Source organism: Pectinophora gossypiella, chromosome 27 (assembly GCF_024362695.1).
Source record: "Pectinophora gossypiella chromosome 27, ilPecGoss1.1, whole genome shotgun sequence".
NCBI lineage: Eukaryota > Metazoa > Arthropoda > Insecta > Lepidoptera > Gelechiidae > Pectinophora > Pectinophora gossypiella.
This window is the reverse complement of record NC_065430.1, coordinates 6,493,068-6,506,257: the sequence shown is the minus strand read 5'-3', so window position 1 is coordinate 6,506,257 and position 13,190 is coordinate 6,493,068. Positions and strand designations below refer to the sequence as shown.

Sequence of the window (13,190 nt, the reverse complement as noted above, 5' to 3'; positions counted from 1 at the left end):
TCATTTTTCCTTTTTATTTTATTCTTTTTAGTGTTTTGAAACGAAACACAAAAATTTTCCAATTTATTTTCCAACGCGCGGGAAAATGGCGGCAAATGTATACTTTTTTTTTATAGTATATCTATGGCACCAAACAAAGTAAAGGTGCCAGTTTCCAGGTCAAAAAAAACAACAACAATGCTTTTTTGGCGACATTATAGTACAGTTACACTTTGTAAACAATGCTTTTATAGGCCATAGAGCGTACACTTTTTCAAAGAGTTTAATTATGTATGTACTTATATTAGACTTTTTGGTTATTTAAATGCCAGATTAAAGTAGAGGAGTAGAAAAAGTATAGAATGATATTGCTACCAATATTGCTTCTCTTTATTTTGATCAGAATAATAATGGATGGAAGTTGTAATTGTTAATGAAAAGGGTCATCATTTATACCCAAAGATAAAAGATGCATATGTCTGTTCCTCCATGAACTAAAGAAGTTTAAACGAAGAAAAAGCTTAACAACGCCATCTATTGTATTTTGGGGTAACGCCGATTGGAAAGTCTCTCATCGCTCCAATGTGACGTTTTAGCAGTATCTTAGTCCGTCTACTGCCGTTGCCGCAGCGCGGTGTGCGGGCGCGGCACGGCCGAGGTGTGCGGGCGCGCGAGGCGCGTGGCGCGGCCGCTCACCGCCGAGTACGACAGGTAGCGCTCCGACAGGTCGGGGGGCTCCGGCTGGGGACACAGTGGCATACTCAATTGGGTATTTTACTGGCTCAAATATGCTAAAAATCAGGGATATTATGGATATGAAATCAATCAATCAATAATACTTTATTGCACAACAACATATAATATATACGAATACAACATAAGCACAACAGGCTAAACAGAAATTTCTGCCAGGCAACCTTGGGTTGAAAGATTATGCTCCACCATACCAACATAACTAAAAAAAATCAAAATGAAATTTCGGATACGGATTGGATTTAAGAATGATTATTATACCGGATACGGTTACGGATAATAAATTATTTCGGATTATCCCTTAGTTTCGAATAAATTCGGTTACGGATATTATTTTTTTCAAATCAAATCAAATATACTTTATTGCACAGAACTATATTTAAACACTCAGACATAACACATGAATACAGTACAATTTGACAACAAATCTAGAAATATAAGCCAGACTAAGATGCCCTAAAATGAGTCTCATTTTGCTATTCGACTTGTTTCGAATTTGATTAATGAATTATGTAACAATGAGCACGATGATAGACTGCTTTTAATGATGACGTCCTAGGACAGTATTTCCATACAAACTTGATACAAACTCGTTATCGAATAACGTTGGCAGACTTCGCCCAACGTTCCAAGTATAATGAGATGTCGAGCGAAGTCTGTTTGACACATGTGGGGCATTTTTGTGACACGTGGGGCATGTTTCACACATAGGGGGCAAACATGTTTGACACATGTCGTGTAGTGGACAAGGCTAACCTAACCTAACATGACTTTAATTTTTTTTAAACTCCAGAGCTTATTATAGATTATAATGTTCACACGTACATGTTTAGCATGTGTGGCGGGCGGATGCTGCGCGGGCGCCGCCATGTTGTTCCCGGTGTACGCGACGCACTTCACCTGCCACTCGCCCAGCTGCTCGTTCCAGTGCACGTACTGGGAGATCAGCGCCTGGACACAGATATATTCATGTACTTAAGTTATAAGTATAACTCCAAAATAATCACTGGTCTAACATAAACCTCGGCCAGATGTGGTGGGTACTTAGTTCATCTTGCGATGGATGAGGGACCTTCAGGCTCATCACTAATTTAAGAGCCACGCTCTTGTCGGTGTAGCATTCTAAATACATACATAAACTCACACCTATTTCCAACACAGCCCTGTTCGAACGCCACCTACACTGTAGTTCCACAGGTCACCACAGAATTTGACTGTAACCTACATACATACATAGATCATACACTAAGCAGATACTATAGAATTCCATTTGCTTCGATCCTGACACACTTCTCTTGCTTCCTCCACATTCATCAATCGCATCACGCACGTCAGTTCAGAGTAGATCGTACTAAATAAACCTTTTCTAAGAACATCTCCAATTTGGTCAATGTAAGTCCTTCTAGGTCTAGCATTCTCCATGCTACTTTTATGGAAACATAGATCATTGGTTTCCCTCTTGCCTTCCGCCCAGCAGTACTCTGTCTGACGCGATTGGGATGGCGCCCAGAGTAGTCTATTACAAAGCCGTACTATAATACCGACAGTTACTGCTGCCCTCTGTCAGGTTCCAGGTTACAGCCCCTGTGACTTGCCCCTTCCGTCATGCATTGCCGTACCGATGGCTCCCATTTCCGCCTCTGCAACCGTTGAGGTCTTCATCCGTATCCCTGGGCAGCGGTTCTACGTTATACCCCGTAGGTCTGGGTCCCTATTCGAACTCAGCCACCATCTCACTCCGGCCTACGGAAGTAAGAGGCACCCACCCCCGCGGCAAGGACGCGCCGAACAGGAATTGCCCCAATGGAGGGCAGAGAAGGTGACTCTGTTCCTCCTGGGGCGGGGTTAATGGTCTTGTATGAAACCAAAACCAAAGGCTTTCAGGCTACGTTCCCCAAACAAAATATAGCTGGCGCTGTACAGATTTGTCTTCGTTTAACCTTGTGATTTCATGGGGATTTCTGCGTTACCTGGTACTCCTTGGGTATGTACGAGTCGAGCACGAGGTCGGCCAGCTGTATCTCCCTCTTGAGGGCCCGCACGCTGTCCAGGATGCCTTCCATCTCCCGCTGCTGCTCCCGCTGTTGGTCCGCCAGCTCGGTCTTCGCGGAGTTGAGCAGCTGCACCGCGCGTTTCAGCTTCCTCGTCTTAGCTGCGTTCTCTTCTTGGAGGCTAGAGTAGCGCTCTTCTAGGTCGAGACGTTCGGCCTGGAATGGTGGAGTATAGCATAACATAACATCACGCCTATATCACCCAAGGTGCAGGCAGAGGTGTACAGTCGTGAGCAAATATAATGTACCCACTTTAGGACTCTGTCGCACAAATATATTTGACATTTAGTGAGACTTACAGTTCAATTTGTCAAAAAAGTTAATGTGACATGGTACCAAAGTGTATACATATTAATGCTCGTGACCGTACAGTGTATTAGCCAGCCACGGAATAGAAGAAAGAAGTTGGAAAAGCGCATTTTGTATGAGAACCGCTGTCGCCGGTTCAACCCCGCTCTCTTTTACTACTCCCGCAAACAGATAACTACGATAGCTCTACTGCTTCTCAAATTCCATAGCCACTTTACCGGCAATGTATATTTAATGCGGTACGCTGCAATATTATCATTACTTGTCGTAAGATACTGCATACAAAAGTATTTTTTTGATAAAAAACCGATCATATTAAGGTTTTTAGCGCTCCTGTGATAAGACTCGAACTTAGTTACGATTTTTTGAGTTAGGAAACTCACAAAGAATCTTTACATGATGAGGGCCCGATGGTGTAATGGTTAACACGCTCGTCCTGGCTTGGTTAGAGCTGCGGGTTCGAATACTAGCTTAGCTAACTTAGTTTTCTATCTAGCCAGCAAATGGAACTCCACAGTCTGTTTGCTCCGGTGGGAAATAGGTTTATGTATGTATGTATGAAAGTCGATATTTGATTTTTGCATCGACTTTTTAATATACTATCACGGAGCTCCGTGCGTCGCAGTTTGCGGACGAGTCGAGTGCAAAGTTGAAGTATGAACTGTTTGCTCATACTTGTATGGCGCGCGTTTCAGGCTTACTGGGCCCTTCCAGCATCTCTTCTGTTCCGTGTAGCCAGCTATGTTCCATGTAATAGGAGGCAAGCATATTGCCATAAACATACATACATAACACATACATACATAAACGGCCTATGTACGTCCCACTGCTGGGCACAGGCCTCCCCTCAATCAACCGGAGGGGGTATGGAGTATACTCCACCACGCTGCTCCAATGCGGGTTGGTGCAGGTGTTTTTACGGCTAATAGCCGGGACCAACGGCTTAACGTGCCCTCCGAAGGACGGAATCATCTTACTTTTTTAAGAATAAGAATAAAATAAATTTATTGCCAGTCAATCAAGTGATTCAAGCCTGAAAAGTCTTTACCAAACAAAGGACAGTCTCACAAAGTGATTTCGACAATGTCCCCATCTGGAATCGAACCCGGACCTCCAGATCGTGAGGCTCTAACCACTAGACCACGGAGGCTGTCAACATTCATAAACTCACGCGTATTTAAAAACTATGGTCACTTCATTCTACTGCAAATGTTAAAATGTATGTTTGTTTGGATTTGTCAATGAAATGTGGCCAATTATTGGTCAGCAAAAATTTTGTATCGATCGCCATCGACTCGCAAAGAAGAAGAATGAAATGTATGCGACAAGGTTCTACGCGTTACCTCCTTCTTCTGCAGGTGTTCTTGTAGCCGCAGCTCGATGAGACGCCGCTGTTCCAGCTCGCGCGTCGCTTGCTCCAACAAGCGCCGCTGGGTGTCAGCCTTGTCTAGCAAGTTCTCGCCGCCGACGAGGACCTTAGACTCGAGGCGTTGGAGTTTGTCCTTCAGTTCTTCTTGCTGTTTCCTATTGAAAATAGTTAGTTAAAAGGTCATTTTGTATGTCTTTTACGTACGCGCGAACATACACAAGCATGGAAGCGTTCTTGTGTCTCAAAATTGACTCAACGAAGGAGTTAAAATAGGCCAATTCGTCAAAAAAAGCGATATTGCAATTTGACTTATGCTCACATAAAAGTAAGTGCGTAATGCACACAAATGTCAAATAGCAATATTGTTTCTTTAGATGAATTGCTTTGATGTGGCCATTTTATAAGAGGTATGCTCAAAAGTGACAGCTAACATTTCAAGGTTAGCCCAGCTGACGTCATCCCACACTACGTTGCCATTTCATTAAAATAAATTACCCACGACCAATATTTTTATTTACTTTTCAAGGCAATTTTGAACTTTTAGTACAAGATTTGGGTGAATCTCAAAATTTCAAGTTTGGTGGCGAAATTTCATATTATTTTTCGTGAAAAATTGGGTTCCGACATGAAAAAGATCCAAAAGGATCCTCGGTTCCGACATGAAAAAGGAATTTTTCAATTCCCAATTTTCCCAATTTCCCCAATTTTTCACGTAAAAATTATATGACAGTCGCCACCAAACTTGACGCATTTTGATATTCACCCATTTACTTACAAGTAATAGTAATTAAATAAATTAGACAGCACTTCACTTTTTCAATAATAAAATTTACGTCTTTGGAATGTTGGAGATATCAATTTAATGGTAACGCTTACGTCATCAATGGCGCGGCTTTTCATAGGATTGAGCATACCTGGTTTTCTTATACCATGAATGTGGCTTTTTAACCAGGCCTGTTTAGCGGCGAGGGTGCGCTTCCGCCAAAGAATGTTGTCGTGGTATCGAACAGAGCATAGTAACCCGCCAGCCAAAAGTTAGTAGTGTGACTAGGGATCGACGATCCAACGGTGTCATGTTGGAAATTGTATATATGCGTCGCGCTGTGCAAACTTCGTTAGCGCGTTTCAGGCCTGCATTTGAATCATGTGCGCGCCATCTGTTGCATGTGCGCGGAACTAGCTAGTCAACCAGTTGGATCCGCCACAGGGGCTTCAAAATCATACCGCCTTTATTGCTGTGGTATAAAGATTTAAATAGGCGAGCGCTATTTGTCATTTACCGATATCTCAACTAATTTACAACATCCCTTTTACCTTATTGTTATCTTGTGAAAGTTTTAAATTATGTTATTCTTGTCTTCTTTCTGTGTGACGTACTTTTATAATAAACAATGTATATTATTTTCTACAATACTTACTTGGTTCTTTGCAGTTCAGCCTTCTTCTCCTCCAGAACCTTGCGGGCCTGGTGAGCCTTCTCACGGTTGAGCTTCTCCTGCAAATAAAAGATAATAGGGTATTTCACTGGCTCAAAGATAAAATATAAAATGCTAATCTAGAAATAGAATCCAGTCTAAGATGATCAAAAATCCATCTCATTTCACTCTTAGACTTATATACCTGTTTCATGTTGCAACTGACAAGTTCTGATATGCTACATGACATGATATATTTTCGAACGTGACTTCAAAGCGAGCGATTCAAAAATAAGGCCTGTTGTATATGAGGAGCTCGGTGGCGCTGCGGTAAACGCGCTCGGTCTGCGATTGTTGAAGTTAAGCAACTTTCGCAACGGCCGGTCATAGGATGGGTGACCACAAAAAAAAAGTTTCCATCTCGAGCTCCTCCGTGCTTCGGAAGGCACGTTAAGCCGTTGGTCCCGGCTGCATTAGCAGTCGTTAATAACTGGGCCCGCGTGATGGTTTAAGGCCCGATCTCCCTATCCATCCATAGGGAAGGCCAGTGCGCCAGCAGTGGGGACGTTATGGGCTGATGATGATGATGTATATGATAAACACCATCTGTTGGATATGGGCGGAAGCAGTTGGTCAACTAGGTGGGTCCGCCACATTATTGTCATAGAATAAGGAATAATACAGAACGGCAACTCTCCGCTCCCGACCGGCGGCTGAGTTAGGTTTACCTCACCCTCCTCGGTTTCAATTTTTTGGTCTTCAATCGTGTTGACGTCAGACATCACACACACAGATGCGTGTGTACGATAACAATGTGTCTGTGTAAAACGAGGTGTTTTAGAATAGAATAGAATAACTTTATTCCCAAAACAGCGAAGGTTACAAAAGCATTTACATAAATTAAGATTAACAATTTCGACTGGTCGACTTGGCGGTAGGAATTAGAAGTAACCTTATATACTATTTAGAAAAACTCTTTAGAATAGAATGGAATAGAATAACTATTCCTAGAACAGTGAAGGTTACAAAAGTACTTACATAAAGTTAGATTAACAATGGCCCCGATTCCTGCAGACACCTCCTAATTTTATTTTAATGTCAATTTATGACTAGTAGCTAACACTGCCCAGGGAAATGGGACTGACTCAGCATATTGTCGCTAAGAGTATGGTACGAGTACCCACTCTCACCAACACTGATATTCTGCCAGTACCCAAATTACGCTTATCAATTGGTAATAAATGAATTGAACGTGCCAACAAAAAACCGTGCCGTGAATTGTTTAAAAACGAAAAAAAAAATAAGTAAAGTTAACAAAGTATAATATGAAAATTAGTAGTATGCCAAGGGGTTAAATCATAATTGATAGTGTACGGTCTAATACCGAACATATTTTATGCGGACGCGGCAACCTACTTTCTACCGCTCCATGCGGTTCATAATGTAATATAATTAGTGTGCAATAAACCTTTAAGGTAACAATACGTATGTGTTTCCTTTAAACTTAACTTTCGTGCACTCGACTTTATAACTTCAACTAACTTTAAGGTGTATGAGCTGTAAACTGCGGCCCGTACGGTCACGAGCATTAATATGTATACACTTTGGTACCACGTCACATTAACTTTTTTGACGAATTGAACTGTAAGTCTCACTAAATGTCAAATATGTTAATGCGACAGAGTCCTAAAGTGGGTACATTATATTGCTCATGACTGTACAGATAGTATAAATAAAAATATAAAAGCAAATATGTATGAAGTGTCCGTGGTGTGTCATTGTGTACCTTCTCCTCTCGTCGCAGCCGGCGGCGCTGCTTCTTCTCCTCGGGGTCGAGGTCGTCCACCTCGGGCTCCGTCAGCGTGTCGTCAGACAACTCCTCGCTGCCTTCCTCCTCCTCTTCACATTCTTCTTCTAGTTCTAAAACAAGACACGAGCACTACAAAAATACAAGAACATTACACATAAAACTTAAATACCTATTTAATGACTTGATCTAGTGATTATATCTATTGCAGATGTGCACAACATTTGCACTTAATATGCATTGCATACAGTTCAGATAACAATATGTTGTATGTCATTATGTGTAACGTTATGTTACGTGTTGTGTTACACGTTGTGTTATGTATCATGTTACGCGTTATGTTATGTTACGTGTTGTATTATATGTTATGTTATGTGTTGAGTTATATTACGTGTTGTGTGTAATGTTATGTGTTGTGTTACGCGTTGTGTTATGTGTTATTTTATGTGTTTTGTTATGTTAACTGATCCTGATTTATTACCATTGGCGGCCTCCTCGAGCTGCTTCTTGAGCTGGTCGATCTCCTGCTGGAAGCGGGTCAGCAGCGCGTCGCCAGGCTCGCTGTTCACGTGGGTCTTGTTCTCGATGTTCTTAGCTCGGTTGGCGTAGCGGAGCGTGCTGATAGTTTCCACATAGTTGGTGTCCGCCGGCCCGATGGTCGCTATCTTTTATGAGGAAAGGCAAATAACACACATACATACATAAACTCACGCCTATTTCCCACCAGGGTAACGAGAGACTATGAAATTCCATTAGCTTTAACTTTGATCCTGACAGACTTCTCTTGCTTCCTCCACATTCGTCAATCGTTTCACACACGCACGCCGATTCAGAGTAGATCGTACTGAACCTTTTCTAAGGACATCTCCAATTTGGTCAACGTACGTCCATCTAGGTCTTCCTAAATAAAATTATTAAGCTGCTTTAAGCGGATGAGACTTTCGACAAAAATACTTTCAAAAACTAAAAGTGAGCAAACGCGGCCTTATCGCTGAAGGGCTGATTGCCTTTAGACAACCTTCGATAGGGGATAAAATATATATGCATATATCATCATCATCATCAGCCCACTGACGTCCCTACTGCTGGGGCTCGGGCCTTCCCTATGGATGGATAGGGAGATCGGGCCTTAAACCATCACGCGGGCCCAGTGCGGATTGATGGTTATTAACGACTGCTAATGCAGCCGGGACCAACGGCTTAACGTGCCTTCCGGAGCACGGAGGAGCTCGAGATGAAAACTTTTTTTTTGTGGTCACCCATCCTGTGACTGGCCTTTGCGAAAGTTGCTTAACTTCAACAATCGCAGATCGAGCGCGTTTACCGCTGCGCCACCGAGCTCCTCAATGCATATATAGACTTCAGTATTTTTTTTAGTTTTATGTAGGCATATCCGCGTTAAGACAAATATCGCAAATGGCACTACCTATCCCGATAACTGGTTATGTTACGAGCTCGCTCACCATGACAGTCTTGGAGTTGCCGCCAAGCGAGTCCTGCAGCAGTCTCGTCAGTTTCGAGTTGCGGTAGGGGATGTGCGTCGACTTGCCGTCCACCAGCGCCGAGATCACGTTACCCAACACTGACAGCGACTGGTTGATCTTGGTCGCTTCCTTGAGGCGGGTGCCTGTTGCTTGCGTCTTGCTTTGACGTTCAGAACCCTGTACGAGAGAATGAGATATCATAGAAATAGAAATGTTTTATTGCGACCATGTGTTCGTACAAATTGTGGTGTTATAAAAATACAGAAGTAAGTATTATCGTATCAACATGGACCCGGTAAGGGCACTGCAACTGGTAGAGAGGACAACATACTTAATTATTAGTCAGTGGTACAACTTGTATTTATTATACTTACTATATTTTAACAATATATTTTAAGTATTGTTTTATATGTTTATTATGATTTAATTTATAAAATATTATTAAAATTTATTCATCTTAGTTTATCATTTATGTATTCATTGACTGTGTAATAGCTTTTAGTAATAAGTAGTAAGTAGCTTTAGTTGTTTTATAAAAGAATTAACGTTGGTTTCATTTTTAATAGTATCCGGAAGGTGGTTATATATTTTGTTTGACATAACTAGTGGGCTATTGGTGTGCAGTGCTAGACGGGAGGTGGGTAGCATCAGTCTGTCTTTATATCTTAAGGAGTGACCAGTGGACATATCGCCTCGTCGTTTAAAAAAATATTCTCGGTAATGATAAATATCGCTAAGGATAAATTCAAAATTCGCAATATTCGCATCTTCTTCTATCGTGTGGGTTGTGAGGTGGAATACCAGCCTCATCAACCCTGTTGTCAAGGTCACTATTGAGCCGCCAAAGGCCCCTGACATGGCTCATGTAACGACTACTTACATCAGTAAGTAGTAACCGGGAACAACTGCTTAACGTGCCTTCCGATGCACGGATCATCTTACTTTCGGACAATCAAGTCAACAAAGGACAACAAAGTGATTTTTGTGACATGTCCCCACAGGGATTTGAACCCGGGGCCTCCGGATCGTGAGCCCGACGCACAAACCACATTATTCGATAAGCGTAACTTGGGTACTGGCAGAATATCAGTGTTGGTGAGAGTGGGTACTCGTACCATACTCTTAGCAACAATATGCTGAGTCAGTCCCATTTCCCTGGGCAGTGTTAGCTACTAGTCATAAATTGACATTAAAATAAAATTAGGAGGTGTCTGCAGGAATCGGGGCCATTGTTAATCTAACTTTAAGTAAGTACTTTTGTAACCTTCACTGTTCTAGGAATAGTTATTCTATTCCATTCTATTCTAAAGAGTTTTTCTAAATAGTATATAAGGTTCCTTCTTATTCCTACCGCCAAGTCGACCAGGTGCAGCTAGCCCATCTTGTTGTCGGCGTCTCGCTTGCTGTTCTCCACGGTGAATGAAATGTTGCTTTTACTGAAGAAGCGACCTTTTTAAAGCATAAGGTTCTTATTCTTACCGCCAAGTCGACCAACTGCAGCTTACCCATCTTGTTGTTGGCGCCTCGCTTGCTGTTCTCCACAGTGAATGAAATGTTGCTTTTACTGAAGAAGCGGCCTTTGTAAATCGTATATAAGGTTGTTACTCCTACCGCCAAGTCGACCAGGTGCAGCTAGCCCATCTTGTTGTCGGCGTCTCGCTTGCTGTTCTCCACGGTGAATGAAATGTTGCTTTTACTGAAGAAGCGACCTTTTTAAAGCATAAGGTTCTTATTCTTACCGCCAAGTCGACCAGCTGCAGCTTACCCATCTTGTTGTTGGCGCCTCGCTTGCTGTTCTCCACAGTGAATGAAATGTTGCTTTTACTGAAGAAGCGGCCTTTGTAAAGCGTATATAAGGTTGTTACTCCTACCGCCAAGTCGACCAGGTGCAGCTAGCCCATCTTGTTGTCGGCGCCTCGCTTGCTGTTCTCCACGGTGAATGAAATGTTGTTTTTACTGAAGAAGCGACCTTTTCAAAGCATAAGGTTCTTATTCTTACCGCCAAGTCGACCAGGTGCAGCTAGCCCATCTTGTTGTCGGCGGCTCGCTTGCTGTTCTCCACGGTGAATGAAATGTTGCTTTTACTGAAGAAGCGACCTTTTTAAAGCATAAGGTTCTTATTCTTACCGCCAAGTCGACCAGCTGCAGCTTACCCATCTTGTTGTTGGCGCCTCGCTTGCTGTTCTCCACAGTGAATGAAATGTTGCTTTTACTGAAGAAGCGGCCTTTGTAAAGCGTATATAAGGTTGTTACTCCTACCGCCAAGTCGACCAGGTGCAGCTAGCCCATCTTGTTGTCGGCGCCTCGCTTGCTGTTCTCCACGGTGAATGAAATGTTGCTTTTACTGAAGAAGCGACCTTTTCAAAGCATAAGGTTCTTATTCTTACCGCCAAGTCGACCAGGTGCAGCTAGCCCATCTTGTTGTCGGCGGCTCGCTTGCTGTTCTCCACGGTGAATGAAATGTTGCTTTTACTGAAGAAGCGACCTTTTCAAAGCATAAGGTTCTTATTCTTACCGCCAAGTCGACCAGGTGCAGCTAGCCCATCTTGTTGTCGGCGGCTCGCTTGCTGTTCTCCACGGTGAATGAAATGTTGCTTTTACTGAAGAAGCGACCTTTTCAAAGCATAAGGTTCTTATTCTTACCGCCAAGTCGACCAGGTGCAGCTAGCCCATCTTGTTGTCGGCGGCTCGCTTGCTGTTCTCCACGGTGAATGAAATGTTGCTTTTACTGAAGAAGTGACCTTTTCAAAGCATAAGGTTCTTATTCTTACCGCCAAGTCGACCAGGTGCAGCTTGCCCATCTTGACGTGCGTCTTGTTGTCGACGCCTCGCTTGCTGCTCTCCACGGTGATGGAGAAGATGGCGTGTGAGCGCGAGCTCTCCGTGTTCATGGCGGTCGCGCCGATGTGCCGATTCTTGTTCCCCACACCCATTATCTTCTCGAGTTCGTCCGCGTTGTGCACCACGTAGCCTGGACGGGACGAGAAAACCATCAAAGAAGGATTTTTTTTTTATTTATTTAGGATAACAACAGCGCCTTAAGCTTAAAAAGTTACATTAATGTTGTACTTATGAGGCCAATTACAGGTATCCACTATTGTAAAGTTGATAATAAGATGTGTAAAGTTGAAAATAAAATTATACGTACACAGAGTTAATGTAATTTTGTTTTTTTTTCTTATTACTAAGCACAGAAGGTGCAGCAAGGTGTTATTAAAGATTGAATGTTCCTTTAATTATAAATTATTTAATATTAATATTCGCACGCTGTATGGTTGAGTGAGTGATGAATTTACTTTATTGATATAATGTATATTTAAGATCTTTTGTACCACTCTAGAGCGAATAAATTTCATTTCATTTCAGAGGTACTGTTTTTCCTTGTCAGTGTGATGATATAAAAATTGTGTTGTTAGCCATAGAGGCAGCCAATCAGCTCGCGACACCAAACACTTCAGGATCCAAACATGAATTCGAAAAACGATTTCGAAAATCATAGGTTGCAGCAGGCCCGTGCTGGATTCGAACCTGCGACCTCACAGTGAGAGTCAAGCGTTCTTCCAACTGGGTTACCAAGGCTATAATAATATTGCGTCAGAATATGTCCTAATAAAAATCGGCCTAACAGCTGATAAGCTGATATACGCTATACGCACAGTTCTGTCGTATCGCTAACCCACTTAGATACTCTATCTAACACGCCTCGTAGATACGACAAACAGGGGTTTTATCAAATGCTAATAATTTTACACGGATGTCTAACATAATACAGGATGTTAGGAACATCGTAACGAAAACTTGACGAGGGATGATATCAAGTGGAATTTTCCGTCGCAAAAGTATGCAACAGAAAATAAACTTAATAAAACCATGAATTTTCCGACAGGAAAATCTACTTGATATCAACTCGGAGTCATGGTCTGAATGATCACACTCAGTATTTTCACACTCAGTAATTTGTTACGATGTCACTAACACCCTTTATACTTGTATGGCTACTTGTATGTACTTCTACTTGTAAGT

At 42.3% G+C, this 13,190-nt stretch overlaps 1 protein-coding gene and 1 long non-coding RNA gene across 4 annotated transcripts in view; both read right to left on the bottom strand.

The window, feature by feature from the left end:
- Positions 1-332: 332 nt before the first annotated feature.
- The window catches only part of LOC126378852 (kinesin-like protein KIF3A), a 38,206-nt gene continuing 25,348 nt past the window's right edge, over positions 333-13,190 (bottom strand). For both annotated transcript variants that reach the window (XM_050027315.1, XM_050027316.1), the window contains exons 5-13: positions 11,939-12,138; positions 9,147-9,344; positions 8,165-8,348; positions 7,663-7,796; positions 5,880-5,956; positions 4,436-4,616; positions 2,703-2,939; positions 1,558-1,683; positions 333-720 (exon numbers count right to left, since the gene is read on the bottom strand). In XM_050027315.1, coding sequence (XP_049883272.1) covers positions 592-720; positions 1,558-1,683; positions 2,703-2,939; positions 4,436-4,616; positions 5,880-5,956; positions 7,663-7,796; positions 8,165-8,348; positions 9,147-9,344; positions 11,939-12,138 — 1,466 coding nt within the window. In that variant the 3' untranslated portion in view covers positions 333-591. The remainder of the gene's footprint in view (positions 721-1,557; positions 1,684-2,702; positions 2,940-4,435; positions 4,617-5,879; positions 5,957-7,662; positions 7,797-8,164; positions 8,349-9,146; positions 9,345-11,938; positions 12,139-13,190) is intronic.
- On the bottom strand, positions 10,563-11,609 carry LOC126379057 (uncharacterized). 2 transcript variants are annotated; one of them, XR_007568237.1, is made up of 3 exons: positions 11,525-11,609; positions 11,137-11,264; positions 10,563-10,616 (listed from the first exon to the last, which is right to left on the bottom strand). It is a non-coding gene; the product is annotated as an uncharacterized LOC126379057 (long non-coding RNA). The 2 variants fall into 2 exon arrangements; XR_007568236.1 differs by lacking the exon at positions 10,563-10,616 and adding an exon at positions 10,821-10,876.